We start from the raw sequence: 23475 nt of genomic DNA, 5'->3' as shown, positions 1-23475 counted from the left end.
ATTTAATTAAAATTATTTTTTAACATTCTAAATTAATTTTACATATTATTCACTAACTGTGACATAAAATACCGAGACGTGTAGAATATTAAAATATAAGATACTTACAATATCATTTATAATGGCATATATAATCCAAATCTTCTTTTAAGATCATATTTATAAACTAACAATAAGACCATTATACATTAATATTATTATTTTGGATATTTTAACTTCAAATTATAAGATAGAGCGGGTCATTTTATCTAGTATTATTTGGTATATATTGTACTTCACAACAATCTTGATGTATTTAAGTATTAATTTTATAAATGAATTGACGTAACTTTAAAAGCATATTTATCATAACACAGAGTCTTGCAAACACTAAAGACCTAAAGCAACTTAGCGATGATGAATGTTGGCGAAATCAATAATAATTAAACTGACAATGACGATCCAATGATTTTTTTGATTGGAAATAATGACGATGACCAAATCGACGATGGATGATCTAAAAATAAAGATCAATCTGACCACCAAACCGACACCCACGATCTGATGATAGTTTCTCGATTGAAAACAATAACGACGACATACCGATCATCATTTCTCGACTGGAAACGTTAACGACGAAGATGATTTAAGACCATGTTTCTCAATTAAAAATAACGACAACGATACTCGATGATCGTTCCTTGATTGAAAATGAGACATTTTACAAGATCTCGACGGAAAAAATGATGATGTTTTCAAAATAATTTCTTTAACTTTTTATTATTTTGCAAACTCTCGGTACTTACTGTTTTGAGTTTTTCGTGAGTTTGAGAGAATGTAACATATTAAATATTGATGTAATACGAAAAGTTGTCGTAATTTATATACGGAACTTTTTTACGAATGCTTGGAATTATTTGATATGTCTTGTACTCCAAGACAATCTTTATATATTTATGTATTGATTTGATGAATTAAAGTTAATACTTTGTGTTTGTATAATAGTATTGCTATATGCTCATTACGCATCATTTATATATAAGACATGCCGAGAATAATTGGTCAAGCTAATTCACACTCTTCTGCACTAAAGATTAATCAAGTGTTCTCCTTGTTAATGACAGAATGGTGGAAACCATCAACTTACGATCGATGGGCTTTGTTAGATACGCATCCATGCCAACTTCCAAGCATTTAGCTTCATCTGATGACATTGCATGGGCTGTCAGTGCAATAATTGGGATGTGCAAACTATTCCCCAACTCCAATCTTCGTATCGCTTTTGTTGCTTCATAACCATCCATCTTTGGCATCTGCTTTCGTCACACGACAATTGTAAAATAAAGTCGACGATTAGAAGATTCAAAAAACCTCAATGCTAATCCAGTACGGGATTTGATAAGCAAGCAGTAGCAATTTCTAATAACATTTTATTTGTGGACAAAGGGTAGTATGTGATTGCGTTGTGTGCTCATATGCTTGATATTTCTTGCTGCATTATGCTTTACCTGACAATCCATAAGAATTAAATCATATGCCGAGTGGCCACATCCTTTTGCTTTGCTGTCATTGCTTCCATCTTCAGCGAAAGAGGCGTCGGGCCACTCTTCTGGACTAGGCATGATTTTTAGAGCATCTACAGCCTGCAGCCCATCCCCCACGACCACAACAGCAGCACCTAATTTTTCAAGCATAATAGTTGCAACTTTCTGGAGTAGTGGTGTGTCTTCTGCAAGAAGTATACGCATGCCTTCAAGGGAGTTCTGTCCATCTGTAATCCTCGTCGGGTACATGCCACCGCTTGGAATGTTAGAACATGTTCTGCTCATATTTTTGTCATATCTGCTCAACTCATCCTTTTCTGTGTGAACTTTAGTTAGCTCGACAAAGCAGTTATTAACTGCCTCATATCGTGAAAAACAAGGATTACTAACATGATTTTGTCGGTTCTCTTCCAAATGCAACTCATTAGAACTAGAACTTCTCAGTTCTAACTTGTCAGACTCACTAGAGCTGCTAGTTTCGGGATGAATATGATTAATTTCAAGACATTCGTGCATGTCATCACCAACTATAGATCTCGAATGATTCATATTCTTTTGCTTTTCAAGATCAAACTCTCTTATGATAGATTCCACTATCTGGATCATCTTTCCTTTATAAAGTGGTCGGTTAACCATCATTACATGCCCTTTTCTGCGAAGCTCCATCTTAATGTTATTGGAGGTATCATGATTCAGTATCCATGCAAACTTTGCTCTCCCAGAGTAATTATCTAAAAACTGTAGCTGTTCCTTCCATATATCTGTGCTCAAGTCAAGTAACCTTATATCAACAACTACGATAAATATTGAAATCCTCTTTTCTGTATCTTCAGCTCCTGAGCACCGTTCTGGTGATTTTCTCATCTTTTTTCCACCTTGAAAGAGTTCCTGAAGTCTTTGTGTTAGTTCAATCCACTCAGAAGCTTCATAGGTGTGCATTCCATGTGTTTGTAGCCACCTGGACATAACTAATCGACCCTTTCTTCCACCCAGTGCAAGCAATATCTGCATTTGAACTTCCATATCATTAAAAATTTACATAATATGCAATTATATCACAAGTTGGATAATAGTTGCACTCACCGCCAGGTTATTTTGTTCAAAGTTTAAACTATTGCACTCTCTTGTTTCATCCTCAGGAGCGCTGAGAAGCAAACTCAGTTGCATGAGAGTCCCTGGTCCATTTTTCTTAATAACTCTGATATCTCCACCCATCTGATTAACCTGTAAGCATAAAAGTGTGGCATTATGAACGTAATAAATCATGTTAAGTTGTTGAAGCATTCTGTAAATTCAAAGTTACTTTCTTATCTCACCAAAGTTCGCACAATGCATAAACCAAGTCCAGTTCCACCATGCCTAAGGAATAGTATAAAACGATATCAGTATAGCTCAGGAGTCATTAGCGTCCCATATTTAAAATTGAAAACGATTAACAGCCCAACTGTCCCTTCACAATTCTTAGATTGATTCTTGCATTAAGTTTGTTGAGTTATAGGCAGATAGCTTACAGTCTGGTTGTTGAGGGATCAGCTTGTTCAAAGCTTTCAAAGACCGAGTCCCATTTCTGTGGATCAATTCCTGAAGAACAGAAGGGTTTATTATAAATGTAATACTTGTGATGAATTTAGTTTGTAGTATTGAGGACAAAATGTTTGTACCGCAGCCAGTGTCCTCAACTTCAAAATAGAGAATAATTTTGTTATCTTTTCTGCAGAATCTTTTGTCGTGTCTTCTTGGTAGTTTAAACTTCGTCATAGGTGTAGATCTTGGATCCTTCTCATGATCTAAGGAACACTTCCTTGTGGTAATCAACATATTTGGATTCTCACACCATCCTCGCAGAACAATGTAGCCCGCTGTGTGCCATGAAACACATAATTATATATGATCTTTCACATTGTACTGTTTGGTGCTTTATGATTAGCTAATGCTGTAGCATAATTATTAAGAGAAGAAAGGAAAACGTACCATTTTTTTTAATGATTTCCTACTAATGTAAAGAATCTAAAACACACCCACTGTACTTAGATTGCACATTATTTTGTGACGCAGTGAGAGTAAGAGATTACAGATTGTAATCCTTAAAACTAATGATGATTTATTTTAGACATGGTCAAGATTTTCTAGACTAAGAACATTAGAAATTAGAAATTTGACCTACATGTTGTAAACTTGATAGAATTGCTGATAAGGTTGGCAAAGATCTGCACTACTCTGCCAGAGTCACCTTGAACTAATCTTGGGACATCATCTGCAGATGTAATTTAAAATTTAATAATAGCCGCTATGTATAAATTCACTAGATCATTATATTGGAGATGAATATGCAAGAATACATCAGGTTCTTACCAGAAAGATCTAGAACTGTCTCAACATTGTGGTTAATGCACTGGACAGAGAACATATCGACAAGTCCTTCGAGTTCTCGCCCCAAATCAAACTCAGCTACTTCAAGCACAAGCTTTCCAGATTCTACCTGCATAAATTTTTTAGTTAAAAACATCAAAATTGATATTCCTCAACAAATAACCAAATAGCCAAACAAAATCATATCAAATGTCTTTTCTGGTTAGTTACTTCCATTAGTTTGATCACATACACATTGATGGAACATTTTTGATGAATTACACTTTCAAGATATGGTTATTAGTCAATTATTTAAATTATTTCTTTATTATAACTGATGCGCATATTTTATTACTTATTAGCAATGCTATCTTATAAGAAAAATGCTAGTTTCTTAGTATTTGGCACCTTACTGAGATCCAGTATATTGTTAAGAAGCCTTAATAGAGCTGTTGAACATCTTCGGATCTGTGTAATCATTGAATATTGCTCGTTTGTGAGACAATCGTCACACATAAGAATGTCCAGCAACCCAATTACTGCAGCCATAGGTGTTCGAAGTTCATGACTGTTCCACCAGAAAAAAAACTATAAGCTAAAAAGAACTGCAACCAAAATGCTTTAGTGTTGGTCAAATGATGCAAAATGATTGTTAGCAGGGCACTTAAGAAAACTAGAAGTCTAGTAATATTGTTCAGCAGTTATAGCAGCTACTAACTGCAAGTACACAATTTATTTAAGTCTTTATTTGATTCACAGTAATAACTTTAAATAACATACATGCTGTACTACTATCAGATTTCTTAGTTCAGGCAGTTTTGTTCTGCAATGTTGGGTTACAGCTTCAATCAGATTACATCAGCATCATATTTCATTTATCTAAATGATTAAATAATAAGTAATATTGCATATTTTAACTTAAAATCTAAAAATTGATACTTACCTCATGTTTGCCAGAAACTGACTTTTGTAGTTACTAGACGCCTCTGCCTTCCGTCTTGCATCTAAATGGCTAATGAGTTCTGCTCTTAGTTTCATCTCCTTTGACACTCCATTCGTCAATATGAAAATGCAAATGCAACCAGTAACAAGTATACACAGAGAAGCAGATATCAATATTACCAACGTTTTGATTGCTCTCTCATCAACTCTTCCCATTATGTATTTTCTTGGAATGATAATAACTCCTACCTGTGGCCATCCAGAAACTCAACATATGTTATCAGGAGCTTTCAATATAATATAATTGTATGGTAATGAAAATTATGCATTGGATTACTATGAAGCAAAAAAAATCACTCGAATCTAAGTGGTCAGTTAAATATAATATAATTATACTGTGAACACCAAAATTTGAGCATCGAGTTTCACTTGTATCTAATTGGTTTCTAACACATTGAAAATTTGGAAGTGTTTGACATATGATGCTACAGTGAAGACCTGGGTGTTCAAATAGAAATTTACCATGGGAAGTCTTTTCAAGTTGAGGAAAAATGTGTCAATGTAATAGAGCTGGTTCCCGAGCCTGGCATTTTCTATGTGAACCGAGTGATTTGATGGAGTCAGGTTGCCATAGGTTTCCTGTAACAAGTTGGCTCCTGAGCGTATTACAGGCTCCTCAGAATCCGCAGCCATCATAAGAGTTGGCCTCATTGTTGAATTCATCAAAAGTGGAGTATTTGTTGAAGTAGCCAGCAACCATCCCTCTTGAGAGGTCAGATAAATGTGACCGCTGTGAAATTGGACAAGTTCTTTCATCAACTGACCGACACTATAGAGTGCTGTTGTAACGCCCACAACAGCCACAATAGTTTCTTTTGACGAGTCCAAAACTGGCAATGCTGCAGATAGCAATGGTGAATCACTGTACTTGCTTACTGCTACATGCCATGAAGCTGCACCATCAGGTACCTGTGAAATCCCTGCAATATATATCAGATCATCTGGCAGGATTGCCCTAGATTTTCCAATCTTTTCCCCTGTTATAGGATCTAATGATTCTCGATACCAGATTGCTGAGATATTGTTATGCACAGATTGATCATTCCACCCGGGGCGAGACGAAAGCATGTTGATATTGTAAGAACCACTGATTGAATAGTTGACTAGATCAGAGTAAATGTAGAATGTATTGTTACTTTTATGATCTCTATGAAAAGCCTGTACAAAACCGTTCCTGTAATTTATGGTGATGGAATTGAGAGCTTTGTGACTTGTAAATAGTGCCCATGTCATGTCCCTCATTACTTGATATAGCTGTGAATCAAAAGCCTAAATGTTATTGATTAGAAAATATTCTACAAACAATTCCCTATAACATGTTGCATGCATCAAACACTTAGAATGGGTAAAAAGTAACCTCAACTTGCTGCTCTTGATTGACCGGATTGCTGTATTTTTTCATCACAAACTCTGACATCTTAACCTGCGCTGTGGTAATCTCAATAGTGGTATTAAAGATGTTCCACATCCGCAAAATGGGACGTTGTAAGAGCTCATAGCGAAGGCCATATGCTAAAGTGTCCAACGATTTCTTTGTGTAGACTCGTGTAAAATGCCAAGTCAACAAAGTTAAAAGCCCTATCAGAATTGCTAGCATAACCTGCAGAAAGGCATCACCAAACCAATTGTTACAGATAAACCAAGGAAACTTTCTTGTATCAAATATGGTCTCAGTATTAAATGGCAGACATATCAACAATCATACCATCATGGCTAGGCGAGCAACAAAAACACTATAGTATGAAGACAAACAATGGCCTCCAGCGCATTGAAGATCTTCTCGCTCGACATCTCTGTGATAAGTAGTTCTGTTTCGAGGAGATTGACTGCTGGTATTATTTTCCCAAGGACGGCAGAACCCATTATATAACTTGAAGACCCTTCTTGGCAAAGATCTCATTGGCTTGGTAGGAGCTGCTGAACATTCACTACTGATTGAAGAAGCTTGGTTTGTTTCATTAGCCATTTTATTCTCTCGGATTGTTAGGTAAGAGGACTTACTATCCACAAGAACAACTCATCAGCAACATGTTGAAAGGCATACAAATAACATTTTTATATGTATGTGTACTTATACACCTCTTAGTGTAACTTCCACTGTTTGAAAGTGCATACAATAGTTAATATCGAAATATCGAAAAGTACAAGTGTATGTGGGGGAGGGGGGTGATGTGGTGCTGATAGTCACTTATCTTCATCCACACTTCCCTCCATTTTTAACTGCTTTCTTCAAAGATTTGAACGTTTTCCATCTAGAAATCAAGCAACAACAGAATTACCAAAGTCTCCTCCATTCGGATAATGACAGGATTTCTTAGAGACCCAATGTTTACTGCAGAACTACTGAGGTACATTGGGGCATATGTGACTTTTGGCACTTGAATGAATAACTTTGAGGTTTAGGTATGACGATGAATTGATAAAGCAGGATCATTATTATTACTTTAAGTAGACCACGCATGGTTTACAAGATTGCGATCCCCCTCCAAAATCTAGCAAAAGTATAACGAAATCACATTGCTTTGAAATTTGCTGAAATGTGAAAGTCATCAAAGTGACTTTTAGGATCCCACTTGGGATATTATCTTGATGGACTTATTGAGACACAACCGAATTGGTGTGAAGAAAAGAAGCCGCGCAGATCTCCAAAGAGAAGACCACTAGTATGACATCGGTGAAATGCAACGACTTTCTCCAGTAATCTAGCAAGTTGATATATCTTATGTAAAACAAAAAGGACTTCAAAGAGTAAATGTTACAACTTGGAGAGAAAGAAAATTTTACACCTTTTTTGCAGAATGGATGGAAAGTACGGTGATTAGTACATAACTTAGTAATTTAGCAGACACGTGTGCCACATACAAAAGCAGAATTTAGATATAATTAAGCTGATAATTAAATGGATGCTGATATCAGAAGCTTATCTCTTCATCTTAAGGTCTTTCTGCAGAGGGCGGCTATAATTATAAATGTATCGGTGTATAGGCGTGCACTAATGGGATTGCCTGTGAAGTCCATGTGGTTTCATCCTGTAAGACCATTCATTAGTGACTCCACCTCATAGATCAATACGAAATTATGAATGTGTGTAGTTCTTTTTAAGGAGTCGGTGAAAATTCTTCCACTGAAGCACTAGCTCTTTTCGTAGCTAAACTCGTGGTTGATTGCAGGAGGATACGAATAAAACTCCACTTTAGACTTTTAAATTGCTTATGATCAAAGATAGGAGAAAAAGTATGAAAAAGCATATCAACTACTGTCTTTATTCTCCCTTCCTACAGATGCCTTTGATATTCATTCATGCTCATCCTACTTCATTAAGATTAATATATATCACTTCCATTTAAATTGAGCAATCTATCAGCTCGCGCACTCTCATATAAACTATTATCCTCTTCTACCAGTGTGATCAAAAACTTATTTAGCAGACAGAATCAGCAAGGTGGCAGGCAATCAACCCTTTGTTGGAAACAAGGTTGCTAAAAAAATTGGAGGTTTGTACTAATGGTTACTCAACTACAAGCCAAATCATATGGCTGAAGCACAGGTTAAACAAGAGATTCATTTTAGCTTTTCTGAAATAACAGGTTATTTCTTTGTTGAACTAATCCGTAGTTAATTTAATTCAAAAAAAAAATGAAATGAATAGTCAATATGACACCGAAAGCAAGAAATGTACTGGTAAACAAATCTCTTGATTATCACTAATAACATTCTTTAACACTATAGCAAATGATGTTTACCAAACTTTCTATGCATTGTGAACCATGTATTTATATATTATCATCACTGACCACCTTTACCATGACTATCATTTTCGTTCCTTTCTGATACCAGCCAAGTGTTGCATACATAGTAAAACCAAAGTTTAAATCCATCAAATCAAACTTTATAAAGCACGCACGAACTCTCAATCCCTTTTGTAATGGTTAATATTACATACAACCAGTGCTGGAACCAAAGTTCCAGGTATAATGAAAACCTTGTACCGAGAATAAAATTGATAATGATAAAGAAAACAAATATGTCTAAATTTATTCACTTACGAAAACATTCAAGGACAATAATCCTAGCTTCTTTCAAAGTAGAAACTCAATCAATAAAAGTGAACTTACCTAAAGGTTTTCTGATGACCCTCAGATGCAAGCATGCATGCTGTAACACCGAGTCTACATACATGAAACAGTCTGGATTACAAATCTATTAATTCACGTAATAGCAATCTGGATTAAGTTGAGCAAACATGAGCCTTGGTAACCAGATTTTGTGCAGCCTATAAACCGCCTTTGACCTGCATTAATGAGATGATACATAGTAATCTAGTTATACTTCAACTGATTGCACAAGAAATTACATTACCTGCTATCTATAAAATGAACAAAAATAACTCATTCAGCTACCCCCCTAAACTGTATCTAATCTCCTAGCTTCACCATTCATACATTTGGTAAATATCATAACAAAATCTAAAGAAATTAACTACGCACAAAACCAATTTATCATCCTACATTTGTAGTTTCATCAACTAACAAGAGCCTAACTTTTGCTATATAATACAACATTTGAGGTTAGGTTGTCAAATTACTATTCTGAACCGAGAACTAATTTTACAAGGCATTTTCTGTCATTTGTGACTCTTTTGCTCCTTTTTATCCTTCTTCTTATCCTTTTTTATACTTCTTTTTATCCTTAGAATTTGCATCACCATATTTAGCCAGGTTAGAAGGTCTTATAACACTTTTTGGGTTCATTGCTTTTCGAATTTTGAAAACAGTCCATGCAGCACCTATTGCATGCCCCGCTGCATCTAAGCTCTCATTTGTAGCCTTCGCTGCATCTTCCCCGTACCTGCACAATGCCATACTTGTCATTTATGGTCAATAAGTAACAACATAATTCATTCTCTTCTGAGCAGTTTGATAAAGATAGCAACCATATGAAAGGATAGATATCATTTGCTATCATTTCTGGTGTGCATTATGATCTTTTGACCTGTCTCTATAGTTCAGAGACGCCATAATGCAAACATACAAGAAAAAACCGTTTCAACTTACTTATGAGAGACAAGTTCGGTGGTAACAGTGTTAGAGGTAGACATTACATTCCTCCCAGCTACTTCAAAAGCATCGCAGACCTTGTCTGTTCACATGAAGACTTGTTAGATTAATTTGATTGTATGAATGAGTGCTACTCAAATAAAGTTAAATATGTCACTTGTGGAAACAGACGAACAAATTTAAAATTTTAGATTTACGAGGAGACCAGACATTAACAAAAAAAAGCTTCAAAAGATCAAGTGCTGCATCATAAAATAATAGGTAACTTCAAATAAAAATTGGAGAAAGTATGACAAAATCTCCAATCTGAGACATATATTTCCAGTTATAGCACAAAGGTAGCATGACTCTGAAGACCAAAGATGTCGTTAATGTCCAAGTTTCCCATTTAATTACAGCTTATATCCAGCTCTGGATCTTATCCCGTGTTATATTGCATTCTGTACCTTCAGTAACTCTTAAAACTTAGAGCACTGTGATTTATCCGTCAAAAGCTGTCTTCTTTTGCTTAAGAGCACTATTAATTACGAGCCATGAGTAATTTTCTTAATCCTTTTTTTATCCAATGATTGTTTTATACGAATGAGATTCTCCAAATATACATGAAGTTACCTCCTAGTCTCCTAAATGGTAGGCTTGATCGATGAACAATCAAGACAGCAATATTCTGTATGGCAAGAGGATGCAGATACAGAAAGGTTTAATATTGAGATTCGTACAAGCACAATAAAGACTACTCTTATACATCCATTGCAGTTCTGTTCGTGTGTGTGCTTGAAATTCTTAGGGCGTGGTATTTCAGAGAAAAAAAAGAATCTGGAGTTTTGACATACTAAATCCATCTAGAGAAGCAAGGACCATTTCTCCAGGCAGGAAACCGAAGAGCTTCTTTCCTACTTTAGAATTTGCAGCTGAGCCTACAAAGAAACCAGAAAATTTCAAAACCCCTGACAAGACTCCTACTGCTACTTTCTCGGTCATTTTTGTCACTTTTTTTACCCTGCAAGATTGACCAACCATAGCATTACTCGACTTTAAAAGAGATGGACTCTAAGATTACTCAATGATGTGAAGTCCTTGCAATAAAATTCCATCATCATAAAGATAAAACTTAATAAAATGACACTGCAGAGCCTAAACAACATCATGCTATTAGGTAAAACCATGGCAACAGTGCAAAAAGCCACCATCTCAATATCATAGAAGAATCATCGAGCATTGATATTATAGATGAAATATCAACTCCATATATTCATTCTTAATCTTTTCCATAATGAACTGGAAAGAAATAATTAATGCAGGGTCGATGTGTGAGATTAAGTTAAAAAACACGAATGTGAACAAAGATAAAAACAACAAAGCTTAAACACCTCTTGATCCTCTTTAATGTCTCTGGACTAATCTCTGAACTCTCACCAGGAACCATCCTCTTTTTCAAAACCTCATTTCCATGCTTCAACCGTTCCACAGTCACATCACCACACCATAAAATTCCTTTAACCAACTGCCCCGATCCAGCAGCAACCAATTTGGCCGCAACACTACTATAATCTTCAACATTAGGAGCCAAAGTAGTCCAATAAGCTTGACACCTCTTCTCCATCACTTCCTTGTTCTTCTCCACGTCCAAATCAGAGGGTGACAACTCCTTCGCCACTGATACATCCAATACTTCCTCTCTCCTTTCTTCTTCACTTTTTGCTTCGAAAAACTACAATAACTCTCCAAAACATTATCCAAATTCTCCGTAACATCCTCCTGCCCTTTCAAAGCAAATGACAATCCATAATTCAACATGTCTCCCAAATCATCATCGTCATCAAACTCTTTTGGAGCACGAACTGAGAAAAAGTAATGTGAATCATCAAGCTTTACAGCTGCCTGATGTTTCGTTACTGGCCACTGGATCTCATCAGCAACTCTTGCAAGAACTGCCACTGGATGCTCATCCTGCATTAACCGGATCACAGAGAAATCGCCACAAGCAAGCTCAATGCTAAATCTCGTATCAATCAAGTGGAGAATAGCACCAGGGACGGTGATGAGGATGTCTTCCATAGATTCTAGCGGGGCAGAAGGATCATCATCTAACGACGTATCAGAATCAGAACTGGATTTAGATGTATATTTGTCATCAATATCAAAACCCTTTGCGGAATTATTGATATTCGGGCTTCTGGAAAGCATTGTTGAAGCTTGCAAGTTTGCAAGAAAAATTAGGGCTTCTGGTAAAACAAACCGTTGGTTGAGAAGTGATTGTTCCCGCGCAAATACCGGTTATTTCCAGTGAGCTGGTAGGATTTGTTAAGCACTCTATTATGCTTTTTTCCATATATTCTATTTGTTTAAACAAATAATTTTTTTATTTTTATTAATAGAGTGAAATTGTTTATTTTCACAGAAATAAATGACAAACCCAAAACTTTTTAATGACTACACTCTGTCTCCAATTTAATTTTTTATGTAAACTTTTTTAGCATATTTGTATATTTGTATCTTTAAAAGTGCAGCAGCAATAACACTGGGATTTTTATGTAAACCATGAAAATCAAAATGTTCAAAGACATACCAATTGTCAAAGATCAGACATCTAGATTTTATTCATATCGTAAGAATCTGTTCTTTACCTGTAAGCAGAAACTTATTTTGCATCACTGGTCAGGACGACCCACCATACTCTCGTTTACAGTTTACTCTTTATTCTACTTTCTAGCCGGAAAATTGTATCAGGCTCTAACAACCACAACATTATGTTAAATGGCCTTTAAAATGTCAAAAGGAAAGTCCGAATCTCCATGGGACCAAGCTCGACAATGAGAGTTGAGGGATCTACAGGGGCACCTTTCATAGGTTTGGGCTCATTTGTACTGTCCCCTTCAACTTTCCATGTCATTTTCTTCATATCCGACTTGTTTTGGTTTGCTGACAAGCTCATTTCCTTGATGGTTTTAATCTGCAGATATAAAGTCAAGGTTATGAATGATTACTCAATGTTATTGCGTGTTAACCAACAGGATTTTAGTTTTGCTTTGCTCTGTGACTAAAAACAAAATTCTTATTTGGACACCCTTTCTTATTATAACCTTTTTATATTTTCGGACCCAAATTTAGGACGAGTAATGTGAAGATTAAGAGCAAATATATACGATGTACGGAAAACAACAACAAAATATATATTATTTGTAAATTAGAAAGAGAAAGAACGATATAAAATATATGGTCATGATATATATACCAATTTTATAGTACTCACCATCTTTTTAGAAAACATCTTCTTCAATTCAACTTTAGCTAACGCCGAGTTTTTAGCATCCTCGCCAGCCTACCAGATATAAAGCAAGAAGGAAGTTACCAAGGGTCTATATTAGAAAGCATAACAATAAAATCTATTACTTCCACTTAAAAACTATGTATCTCAAAATATTTCCAAATAAATGCACAAGCAAAGTTCGCAGAAAAAATAATAAGCAAGCAAGAATCACACAGACAGCCAGTGTGCAACATTTTCTCTTCTATTATTATAAAGTTGTAGGGATTTCAAGATGTGCCATAAACTCTGGCCCCAGCTAATTAAGAATCATTCAGGTAGTGTTTAGCTTTCATCTGCCATCACTTGATACTCCTTTCTAGATATCAGAGTTAAAAAGTTAGCTACAAGTTTTTTTTGTCAGGATAGCTACAAGTATTGTGTTCGCATTTTAAACACATTCAAAAATTTAAAAAAACATCAAGGATAAATTATTATTTCAACACTTCGACTGGAAGTAGTTGCTTTCATAGTAGCCTCACTAGTGCAGTTATATTATAGTAGCCCCGATATTGCAAGTATTTTGTGTAACATTGAGCACGACATCTTTTGTACTATTACAAATCTTCTAGGTTATCTTGATAAACTTTACCTCATACGGATGTGCCAAACGAAGGAGTACATTTCCATCATCCAATTCCTGCATAGCTAGACATTAGAGGTAGAGGAAGAGGAAGAGATGCTGACAGAAAACATATGCATGTACGTAAATATAAGAGAGAAATAATATGGATCACCTGAAGAGTAATTAATGCAACATTAAAAGGTAGACTATAGTTTGGATCCATGACAGTAGCCTTTGTCATATGAACAGCTTTCCAATCTTCTGCATTCTATGAGAATGATAAATGTTAGTCTTTAGGTAATGATCCAAGCAAAGTGTTAAGCTTAATACCTCGTGCGTGAATGCTAAAAGAATGGGCGAGTATATTTCTTGGCCAGTTGTTCTACGCCACTGTGCTCCAGCACCCAGCTGGTTGATGCTCAGATAATATTTTCCTCGCACCTGATTAGGAAAAAAACTATAAGAGCACTAAAACTTCAATGGAAATGTGACTATTTTGGCTATGCTGACCAAAGTCGTCGTAAATATTTGTATTTTGAATTATCTATTTGGCTTGTATTATTTTGGAAAGGCTTAACTGACCTTAATATCGGGTGTTAATATATTGGTTCCAACATATTAGTTCAACATGTATGTCTAAAAAATTGAAAGTCGAGGACTTTATTTCTATTGAAATATAATAATTTATACCGTAAGTCCTTGACAAGTATCGTTAACGCACACAGTCTCATCAAGGGCTTCACCTACTCCTCTGCCGTCATCAAAGATCATACGTCTTATATGTGCACAAAACAAAATTGGAAGCCAGTTTAGTAATGTCCACACTGTTGGAAAAATAGAGGGAAAAAAATATTCGAAGGAGTTACAAAAACGAGAGAGTTCTATTGGAACCTATGTAGCATCAACTCTAATTCTCCATCTTTTATGCTGGCTCCTCCAGCAGCACGATCAACCAAGATTGACAATTCAGATTTACTATCATTAGTAAAGATTCCAAGATTAAGCTGAAAACAAAAACGACTTAATCATTCGCATCTTCTCCAAATATAACAGAACTGATACAGTAGTCAAAGTTTACAAGGCTGGCTAAAAACTTGTGAATAAGTTTAATTTAAAGCTAGTCTTGACAATCGATTTCCTATGTCTTAACGAAGTGCACTCCTCCCCTCCTTCCATATCTTCTGCAATTGTTGGACAGAAAGAAATAATAACTAAAAGAACTCACTTAGAGTTTGCTAAAGTAGCCAGAATTTTCTAAAGAATATAATCTCTCCTTTGGTCCTATATTTAGTGAACTGCCTACGTCAATAGCTATAAACATAGCACTTGTCCAATTTGGATTTCAACTGTTTTATTTCTCTACAATATTAAGTTCAAGCTTGGATGTAATATTCTGAAAAGTAAATTTACTGGATAATAGTTCCCAGCAACAGGTTGGTTAACTTTGAGAGGCCAGTCTTCTCTATAATCTCGAACCTGAAACAATCACAACAACCATGTGAAATTCAACAATCGAGTAGGCGAGTAACTTATCACAGTTAAAAAAAAATCAATAGATAAAATAATATGTATTTAGATACATAAACATACCAATATGATTGTGTATTTTTGCTCAACCAAAAAAATGTTATAGAGCAAAATAGAAGTACAGTAATGGGCAGCAAACAGAAACCAATGCTTAGAGGACTTCATATGGACGTTGGTGTCTTATGTAAACATACTACAACTATTCTGAATACTTAGAGCAGGTGTTTACAATATTCTTTAAAAAGGTTTTTTCAAAAGAGGCTATGCTTCTATAGTAAGATTATTCCATATTTTTTCAGAGCAATAGTTGGGGCAGTGGAATTTAGATGACGGGTGCATCTGAGAGAAAAATAAACTTAAATTTTGGATTTTAACTTAATTTTAAAAGGCCTTAAAAGGATGAGACTCTTTTGTAGTATTTTTCCCTTGAAAGGCAAGGTCATAAATGAAGGCACTAAAAGTCAAGTAGAGGAATTAGGCTATAATTTGTCAAAGTTTTCCTATACTTTTATTACTTTTAACTATGAATAGTGATTCTAACTAGTTGGGTAAAGCTAAAGAGCATCAGGTCCTTCCCTTGAAATTTAAAGTAATTGGAACTTGGAAGTTGTTTATCAGTAACCTGTACCCATCGTTGGTCATTATCAATATAATAAGCTTCGCTGCACTAGCCAAATGAGGTAATACTTAAAAATCTAATTTTCTGCAAATAATTTAACAAGTTCATCTCTCTGCAATTAGTAGAATTTTCATTGAAAGGATAAAGCAACATCAAATCAAACTTATCAATCGAAGATTGCAGAATTCAATATACTGTACTTCCTTTGATAATAGGTTTGACATATTACCAATTTGATACCACCATAAATGTATGGAAATAATTAAAAGAATCGTTCTTCATGCTTTTCCAGTACTTCAATCACTCAAAAAAACATAGATTACCCGTTTCAAAAAGTCCCTCCCATTGGAATCAGTATAGAACACTTTGTTAGTGACCATGTTCGCTGTAATCTTTGTAATGACTTCTTTTCCAAGACTATCATCTGTTGGAATCGGACCAATCTACAATTTGGAATATAGTTAATACTGCTCATCTCAAGTGAATAGAAAATAGTAATATAATACACTACAGACAAGCGAATACTTTTTTTTTGCTAAATCAGAGAAGTGAGTACTTGTGTTTTACTTACAGTGAACTCAAATTCAGCATGCTCTCTGTCTTTGTAAACTCTGGTCACCTAATAAAAAATATATATGCATAAATATACAACAATGAAATAAAGCAGATATGGGGCTCGTGTATTTTTTTTTTAGTTTTATTTGAACAAGGGGGGTCCTAGTAAAACTAAGAAAAGACCGACCAATTTACTGTGCCCAAGAGCACAACATATAATTTGGGAAGGAATGTCGATTTCCTCTCGTGAATTGTTCACTATAACAATATTGCATGACTCCAAATAAAAAAAAATCTGAAATAAAATTACAAAGGTTGCCAACTGAAACTTTAGTTGTGGGCTAATAACACCAATTTATGTGTTTGATGAAACTAAATGTAAGAAACCTGTGAGATCCATGAGTTAAATTGTTGGTAAACTTCATCAACAAGTGGCCCGCGCGTAACTTTTAAGGGAACCTGTAAGCATAAATTGTAAGAAAAGGGATTTCACGGAGTAACAGTTGACAGTCCTTCACGAAACAATGTATCAAGCCACAAATTAAACAATGATGCAGATGAAGTCATGTACATGCAGTGGTAAGTGTGCCCATCGTCGAGTTCAAAAATATATGAAGACGAATTAAACCAAGTTACACGTACTGATCGTGAAACAATTACTGGAGGTGATCCATTAGGACGGAAAATGTATGCACCGGAAGCCTGCAAGTAGTAAAATGATTGACACGGTCACTTCTTAATTTCTGTTCAGTGATATCGTTACAGTTGCTTCTTGCATTCATAAATTGTACCTGAGGATCCATATCTCCTGGACTTGAACCATACCAGAGATAACTTTGTTGTATGGGTATATCAACCTGATCAAATCATGCAGAAACACTTAAAAATGCTGTAGCGTTCAACTGGTAAAATTTGGTAAAATATTTCTTCAAATAAACAAAGCACTTTTAACAGGAAACAAGAAGAAGCCTTTTTGCAGGAGGAGCTTACATACTTAACTACTTTCCAAAAAAGAATTTAGACTATTTTATGACTTAACTTGCTTCAACCACTGCCCTTAGTACTAAGATGGTGTTCCTTCATTTCATATATTTAGAAAGATTAATCATTTTTCATCAACTAGCAAGAGAATTAGATAAAGTAGTTTTATATTTAGGCCAGACTGGAACCAGGATGCAAAGCTTAGAATTTTGATCAGAGCTCTGAAGAAATTTAAATTCTGATGCAGTGCTAAGAAACAACCATTTAAACTTTTCCAACTTTCCTATTTCCTTAAGTTGACCAAAGTGATCAGAAAATCTTCCTAATTAAGAGACCTCTTGATGCATAAAAACATGTTCTACTGTTCAAAAGATGAATCCTACATCATATTTTGTTTTCACAGAGCTGGTTTTAAATAATGAAAATACTCACCCCTGTTTCTAAATTCACAATCCTTTTAAGTTGTCCTGATTGTGAAGAAAATGACATCTTCAAGCTTCCTGGTCCAATTTCAACAGTATCATTCTGTTTACTGTCTATTACATCAATATACACACTTCTTTCTCCTGTATGGTGCAGAAAAAAATGTCTCAAGATATGTTAATGGGAGTATGAGACTAACAGTTTCCCATCATAAATCATTCATTTCCTTTTTATAATAACGTTCATCTGAAAGCTTGATCCTTTAAAAGATTTTTTTCTATCTTATTACTTGCTACCCTACCCTGCAAGTTCTCATAGTATTATTGCTAAAGATATGTAATTTGTTGAAAACAAGAGAAGAAATTGCAAACCAGGATAAACATATTGCACGATTCAATCAAACACAACTAACTTAAAGTTGCTACCAGCACAGAAAATAACAACTTCACAACTATTAGACATAATAAACTTGTGCCTTGCTGATTTTTACAAATATACCTTTTCCAGTAGACACAGAAAGGAAGTAGGTATTCCAACCCAGAGGCGGCACAGATGCTTGAAAAATTAGCCAGTATTTGGGGTCGTCTTCTGGAGGACTACCTATATAAGCCTCGGTATAAAATTGCCTTAAGTTCTTTGTAACATTATCCAACTCTACATATTGTATCTCCACCTTGTTACCCATGGAATCTTGGACAATAAAATTAGCATCTCTGACCTGTATAGTATTGTTAACATAAGTTATTTTTAACTGTGTGAGTAGGGAGAAATTAATTCAAAAGGAAGCTAGAAAAGAACATGGCACTAAAGACGAATTTTGGGATTTTGAGCCTTGTAAAATCATAAAGAAGTTGGATCTTGTGTAGTTGTGTGTGGTGTCCCAGAAGAAAGATGCAAACAAGTTAAATGAAACAGACAAACGATCTAAAGTTGTTCAGACAAACTTGTCAATATCAAGCTCATGAACTCCACTTCTCAAATTATTCATAATAAAAATTTGTTGCTATCAATACAACATTTATCCTAATATCATAAAGTCAATCCTAAATGAATATGAATCCTACATTCTTCATAAAATCTGAAATAATTTGAATATAGAAATCTAAAACCAACATTAAAAGGTATAACAAGAAAAGCTAAAAAAATGAAGAAACCACTGACTATTAGGGTAATGGATAGTCTAAAAGATTGATAAATAAAGAAACAGAGAGTTGTCTGTAACCGTTGTGTATTATCATTAATCTATACTCAAAATATACTTGTGTGTGTGTGAGAGAGGGAACATATGTCTCTTCAACAATTAACGAAACAATACTGTGATACAGAGGCTAAAAAATAAATGAAAATAAGAAGAGAAATAGCATAAACCAACCGGAATCCTGATTATCTCAGTGCGGTTCCATCCAAGAGGATTATATGCTACGACCACCTGGAAATAGCTAGTTAATTGCAAACATTTTTTAAAACTTTATAACATAGGTACTTTGCAGGGAGATGAAAGTTTACCAAGCTCTTTCCTTTAGGAATATCTTCTTCAGTTACAGGGCAGTAACTTATATTAAGTAACTGGCACTGTTATGCATGACAAAAGAAACTAAATATTAGACAAATTTTACAGATAATGGCCAAATGAACATGCAGCACGGAAAAGAGGTACATAAGACTTGTTCAAACCCTAGATACACTCATGCATCTGTATTTTTTAGTGTTTTCGCTGAGTATATCATGCACTTTTTAAGACTCGGATTACTTGTATTTCATCTTGAAATTTTATTAACATAGTAAGGCAGTCATATAAATCAAGCTCAGTATCTATCTAACATTTGATTCAATGCTAAAAGAAATTATACGAACTAAGTACAGTACCAATTCAATCATTTATAGGTCTCTAAAATAATCCCATCTTAAAATATTAAAAGTTACCTGGCTAAGTGTCATAGTAGGTGTTGTCGAACATATGTTGCTTGATCTGGAATCAGATAAGCATGACAAAGCTGAACTAACAACAGCTTCAGCCTGAGAAAATTGTTGCAGGAAAATTTACAAATAAATATACTGAGAAATGAAGAGTCCAAAAACTTCATATTAGTCATAAACGGGGGTGCAGAAGAGGTGGTATCATGGCAATACATAAAATCAGTAGCTATAATAGTAGTTCTACCTCGGTAGCTCCAATAGCCAAGCGTTTTGCATAGTCATTGGTTGTATGCTGTTTAGCAGTACCAGTCACAGCATCGTGGTGTTGTGCAATTCCTAAAGCGTCTCCCAAGCTGAAAGTGCTGGGGCCAGCAGTTCTCCTTCCTGCCAGGAATTCGAGCTGTCGTGCTGCCTATTATACAAAAAATATAACTTTTTCAATTTCAGTGTGATAACTCAAGTATAAGACAGAAAAATTAAGAAACTAAAGATAGGGCACATATTAGTCCTCCCCGTATGAAATGGCGAGGGTCGGCTTTTCTTGGAAAGTTCTTGGTGATGTGACAACATGTTAATGTGCAATTCTAAGTTCTTGTCATGAATAAATCTGACTGAGAGGTCTACTGTTAAATTTATGGCAACCTATGATAGGAATATAAATATGCCTAAAGCGTGCTCAAAGGCTAGTTAAATCCCTAACATGAATTAAAAGACCGTTTTCGTTTGTCAGACTCTATATAAATATAACAAGTAAAAACAGTACTTATGTGTTACCATATAATATCCACTCAGCATACGTATATATCCCTTTAAGGCTGGACGACTAGTAAAAAAACCAGTCCAGTAGGCATTTGCACCATCTGCATATCTGCCATGCAACCAAAAGAAAGTGTATTGTCAGCAATAATACTTCTTATCAAAATTTTCTCTAAAATTAGAAACCAGAAGCAGCAAAAACTCACGGGAAATAATCATTTTGTTTCAGAGGCCATGAAGAATTCACTGTGTTTTTGGCATCTGTGTAGAGGGATGGGGTAGAATAAAGTGCATTCACTCGACCATCCTGACACAGTCAGACGCACTTAAATACAAAATAAAGCTCTTCAGAGAGGGAAAAACTTTATCTTTTATATTAGGTACAGTTAATATGCATGATATACAAATAAGGGTCTTCTAATACCTAAAGGTGTTAATAAAAATAATGGTTTTATAAATCAGTGATATGGACAACATAAACAATTCAACACAAGATACCTAAATAATTTTTTCTACTTATGTAACTCACAAGGTTAACATAGTGAATCAATTTGTCCATCTGCTTGAACCAGGTCTCTGCATATTGATATTGGAAGTCATCACCCATAGTCCACATAACATGATTTGTCCGGGTTACGTTTGCCTGTCCATAGTACATTATTAAATGTCCGTCAAATGGCATGCAACTATATACCTGTATATTCAACAGAAGTTCCATTGCCAGATGAAATTTAATAGCACCTATGTTACAAGTTAAATGTACCTGAGCTACAGCAGCAACAATAAAATCATTCACTCGATCTTTAACATTGTAATCGAAAAGAAGAGGGTCGTCCTGCAATTTTAGGATGTTATCCAGTGAAAAGCTATAAGATACAGCCTCGCCAGCACAATTAAGTGAAAATCTCATTTCTTATCAGCATTGGAACCTGAACAGGGACAGTGTCGTCATCCACTTCAAAATGGAAACCGCTTGGTGGGCTGTAATGAACAGGAAATGCATTGGCAAAAATCTGCAGAGAACCCAAACATTTCAATGAAGAAAAGAAGGCGCAAAGAATAAAATGTTAATGTAACAAAGGACTCCAGTCCCAAACCTGAGATGAAGATCCAAAAGTTTTCGACCCACGCCAAACAACCTCAAGAGATTTATCTCCCTTGCGCTTTGCTCGGTCTTGATAATCAACCCGTGCAAAATGTACAGATTCAAAGCCAACCTGATATAAAAATAAGCCAGAATGTAGTTTTTCACTTCCTCCGTCAAGAGTATTTAAAGTTTGAACTTTCATGTAAAAAGATGTTAATTTGCAAATGGTCATAACTCTGGGGAAAAAAACATTTTTCAAGTTACAAAATAGTGACAGACTGGTTATATACATGTAAAGTCACCAGTGTGATGATTCGTAATTAGAACTAACAACTTATTTGATTCCATAAGTAGCACCAATCACCACAGTAGGATAGTTGACTTTTCAAATATTAACATTTTGCATTTGAATGTAAGTTTTTACAAGTTTTTCTTGTGATAGTATCATGTGCAAATAGCTCCACCTCCCAGAGACCAACACACAGTGTCATCTCAAAAAAAACTGGAAAACAAAGTACCTCTGCTCCAAGCAGGTAAGCCTGCACTGCGGAGTGCCCAAAAGGATCAATCTGCCACCCTGCACGAGGAGTTATATTGAATTGGCTTTTAATAGCATAATGACCTAAAGTTGTTTGATCAATCATATCTATATAATGGGTAGTAGCCTCATCATGCATACACCATCCACCATTCCTATAGCAGAACAAAAGTTAAACAATAAGGCAAGTCAGTTTACTATCAGGAAAATAAAGGGTTGCAAAAAGAGCTTCATAATCATACACAAATTCCAACTGCCCAGCGTCAACAAGCTTCCGAACTTCTGCTTGTATTGTTGGATTTTGTATTCTCCACCAACGTTGAAAAAATGCCTGTAGTTCACAAGAAGATTGCTGAAGAAATGACACGGTGCTTCACATAAAACCATATTAAACTTCATCGTGAACACACATAGGCATACAGCATAAATTTATATTCTTTACTTCTGGAGGAAATTTGTGAGATGTGTTTGTTTATCGTTTGTGATCAAAAGTTTGAAGTGTAGCAATGAGACAATTTTGTGTGAAAAAAGTAATGCTACATTGATGATTGATGTGCACTAGAAATTTTATCCATGTACCTATTGTAATTGTTGTAGTTTGCTGTCATGTTTTCATAACATGCCCAAGTAAAAGAAAAACTAAGATGACTAAAAATAATAAGAAAAGTATCAAATAAGTTACCATTTCAGCAAATATGAACTTCCTATTCGGATTACGCATCAATGACATAATCACGGAATCGAGAGTATTCTCAACACAAGCACCCTGCACCAAACTCCTTAAACAGAATCAGTAAAAGCCTACAAGATTAATAATTCATCAACTCATGCATAGTAAAAGATAATTAACAAGGTGTCGAAGAATGAAATGACCTGAATGGTGCTATTTGATCCAACAAAGTACTGATCAACAGTCTTTAACCAGCCTACATCATCATGTGAATGAGGAACCAAATGAACATTTAACTTACCATCCACAATCTTACTTCCGGTATTATAACTGGTAAATCCATTAACAGAAGAAGAACATAGAATACAAAAAATGGAAAACAAGACTGATAAATCCATGTGTTATGGATTGTGATCTGGGTATGAGAGAATGTGTGTCTGTACAGATTATATATACAAGAAAGTAGAAAGGGAGTTAAAGTAGACATTGAATTGTGGTAGATATGGACAAGAAAGAAAAGGGTAATAAATGCCAATCACTTTCGGACATCACAATGAAGTCACACGGCAATGTAAGTAGAGCAACTAAAATTTACTACT

At 35.1% G+C, this 23475-nt stretch overlaps 2 protein-coding genes and 1 pseudogene across 3 annotated transcripts; all 3 read right to left on the bottom strand.

The window, feature by feature from the left end:
- Positions 1–899: 899 nt before the first annotated feature.
- Positions 900–8173, bottom strand: LOC141670510 (histidine kinase 1-like). Its single transcript, XM_074476401.1, has 13 exons — positions 6580–8173; positions 6232–6474; positions 5337–6128; positions 4816–5063; positions 4281–4440; positions 3876–4002; positions 3688–3777; positions 3185–3382; positions 3035–3104; positions 2840–2882; positions 2607–2747; positions 1488–2528; positions 900–1292 (listed from the first exon to the last, which is right to left on the bottom strand). Exons 1-13 carry the CDS (start codon positions 6838–6840, stop codon positions 1074–1076), a joined length of 3633 nt encoding a protein of 1210 aa, XP_074332502.1. The 5' UTR covers positions 6841–8173; the 3' UTR covers positions 900–1073.
- Positions 8174–9015: 842 nt separating this feature from the next.
- On the bottom strand, positions 9016–12252 carry LOC141675146 (senescence/dehydration-associated protein At3g51250-like; annotated as a pseudogene).
- A 251-nt stretch (positions 12253–12503) lies between these two features.
- Positions 12504–23359, bottom strand: LOC141675145 (alpha-mannosidase). 2 transcript variants are annotated; one of them, XM_074481866.1, is made up of 29 exons: positions 23080–23352; positions 22889–22972; positions 22449–22537; positions 22187–22361; positions 21679–21798; positions 21511–21594; positions 21345–21416; positions 21111–21224; positions 20788–20888; positions 20600–20693; positions 20070–20237; positions 19832–19924; positions 19415–19480; positions 19281–19337; positions 18407–18626; positions 17918–18051; positions 17296–17361; positions 17147–17206; positions 16892–16963; positions 16521–16568; positions 16273–16392; positions 15214–15279; positions 14695–14807; positions 14494–14578; positions 14134–14244; positions 13976–14071; positions 13831–13878; positions 13185–13253; positions 12504–12884 (listed from the first exon to the last, which is right to left on the bottom strand). In XM_074481866.1, the coding sequence occupies exons 1-29, from the start codon at positions 23272–23274 to the stop codon at positions 12696–12698; spliced, it is 3009 nt and encodes a 1002-aa protein (XP_074337967.1). In that variant the 5' UTR covers positions 23275–23352; the 3' UTR covers positions 12504–12695. The 2 variants fall into 2 exon arrangements, 1 of the variants encoding a protein (XP_074337967.1); XR_012555914.1 differs by lacking the exon at positions 12504–12884 and having other exon boundaries at positions 13976–14064; positions 23080–23359.
- Positions 23360–23475: the final 116 nt, after the last annotated feature.

Source organism: Apium graveolens, chromosome 7, assembly GCF_009905375.1.
Source record: "Apium graveolens cultivar Ventura chromosome 7, ASM990537v1, whole genome shotgun sequence".
In the NCBI taxonomy this organism is placed as follows: domain Eukaryota; kingdom Viridiplantae; phylum Streptophyta; class Magnoliopsida; order Apiales; family Apiaceae; genus Apium; species Apium graveolens.
This window is presented reverse-complemented; position numbering and strand designations above follow the sequence as displayed.

Bases quoted from the DNA above. Each gene is read 5' to 3' on its own strand.
- LOC141670510 (XM_074476401.1), bottom strand. From the start codon at position 6,840: ATGGCTAATGAAACAAACCAAGCTTCTTCAATCAGTAGTGAATGTTCA. The intron at 4,441-4,815 runs GTAAGTATCAAT...CTGGTGGAACAG, and splicing joins CAGTTTCTGGCAAACATGAG to TCATGAACTTCGAACACCTA. The intron at 4,003-4,280 runs GTGCCAAATACT...AAATTTATGCAG, and splicing joins ATATACTGGATCTCAGTAAG to GTAGAATCTGGAAAGCTTGT.
- LOC141675145 (XM_074481866.1), bottom strand. From the start codon at position 23,274: ATGGATTTATCAGTCTTGTTTTCCATTTTTTGTATTCTATGTTCTTCT. The intron at 14,808-15,213 runs GTAAATTTACTT...TTTTGTTTTCAG, and splicing joins TTGCTGGGAACTATTATCCA to CTTAATCTTGGAATCTTTAC. The intron at 13,879-13,975 runs GTGATCCATATT...CTAGCTATGCAG, and splicing joins TTGCATTAATTACTCTTCAG to GAATTGGATGATGGAAATGT.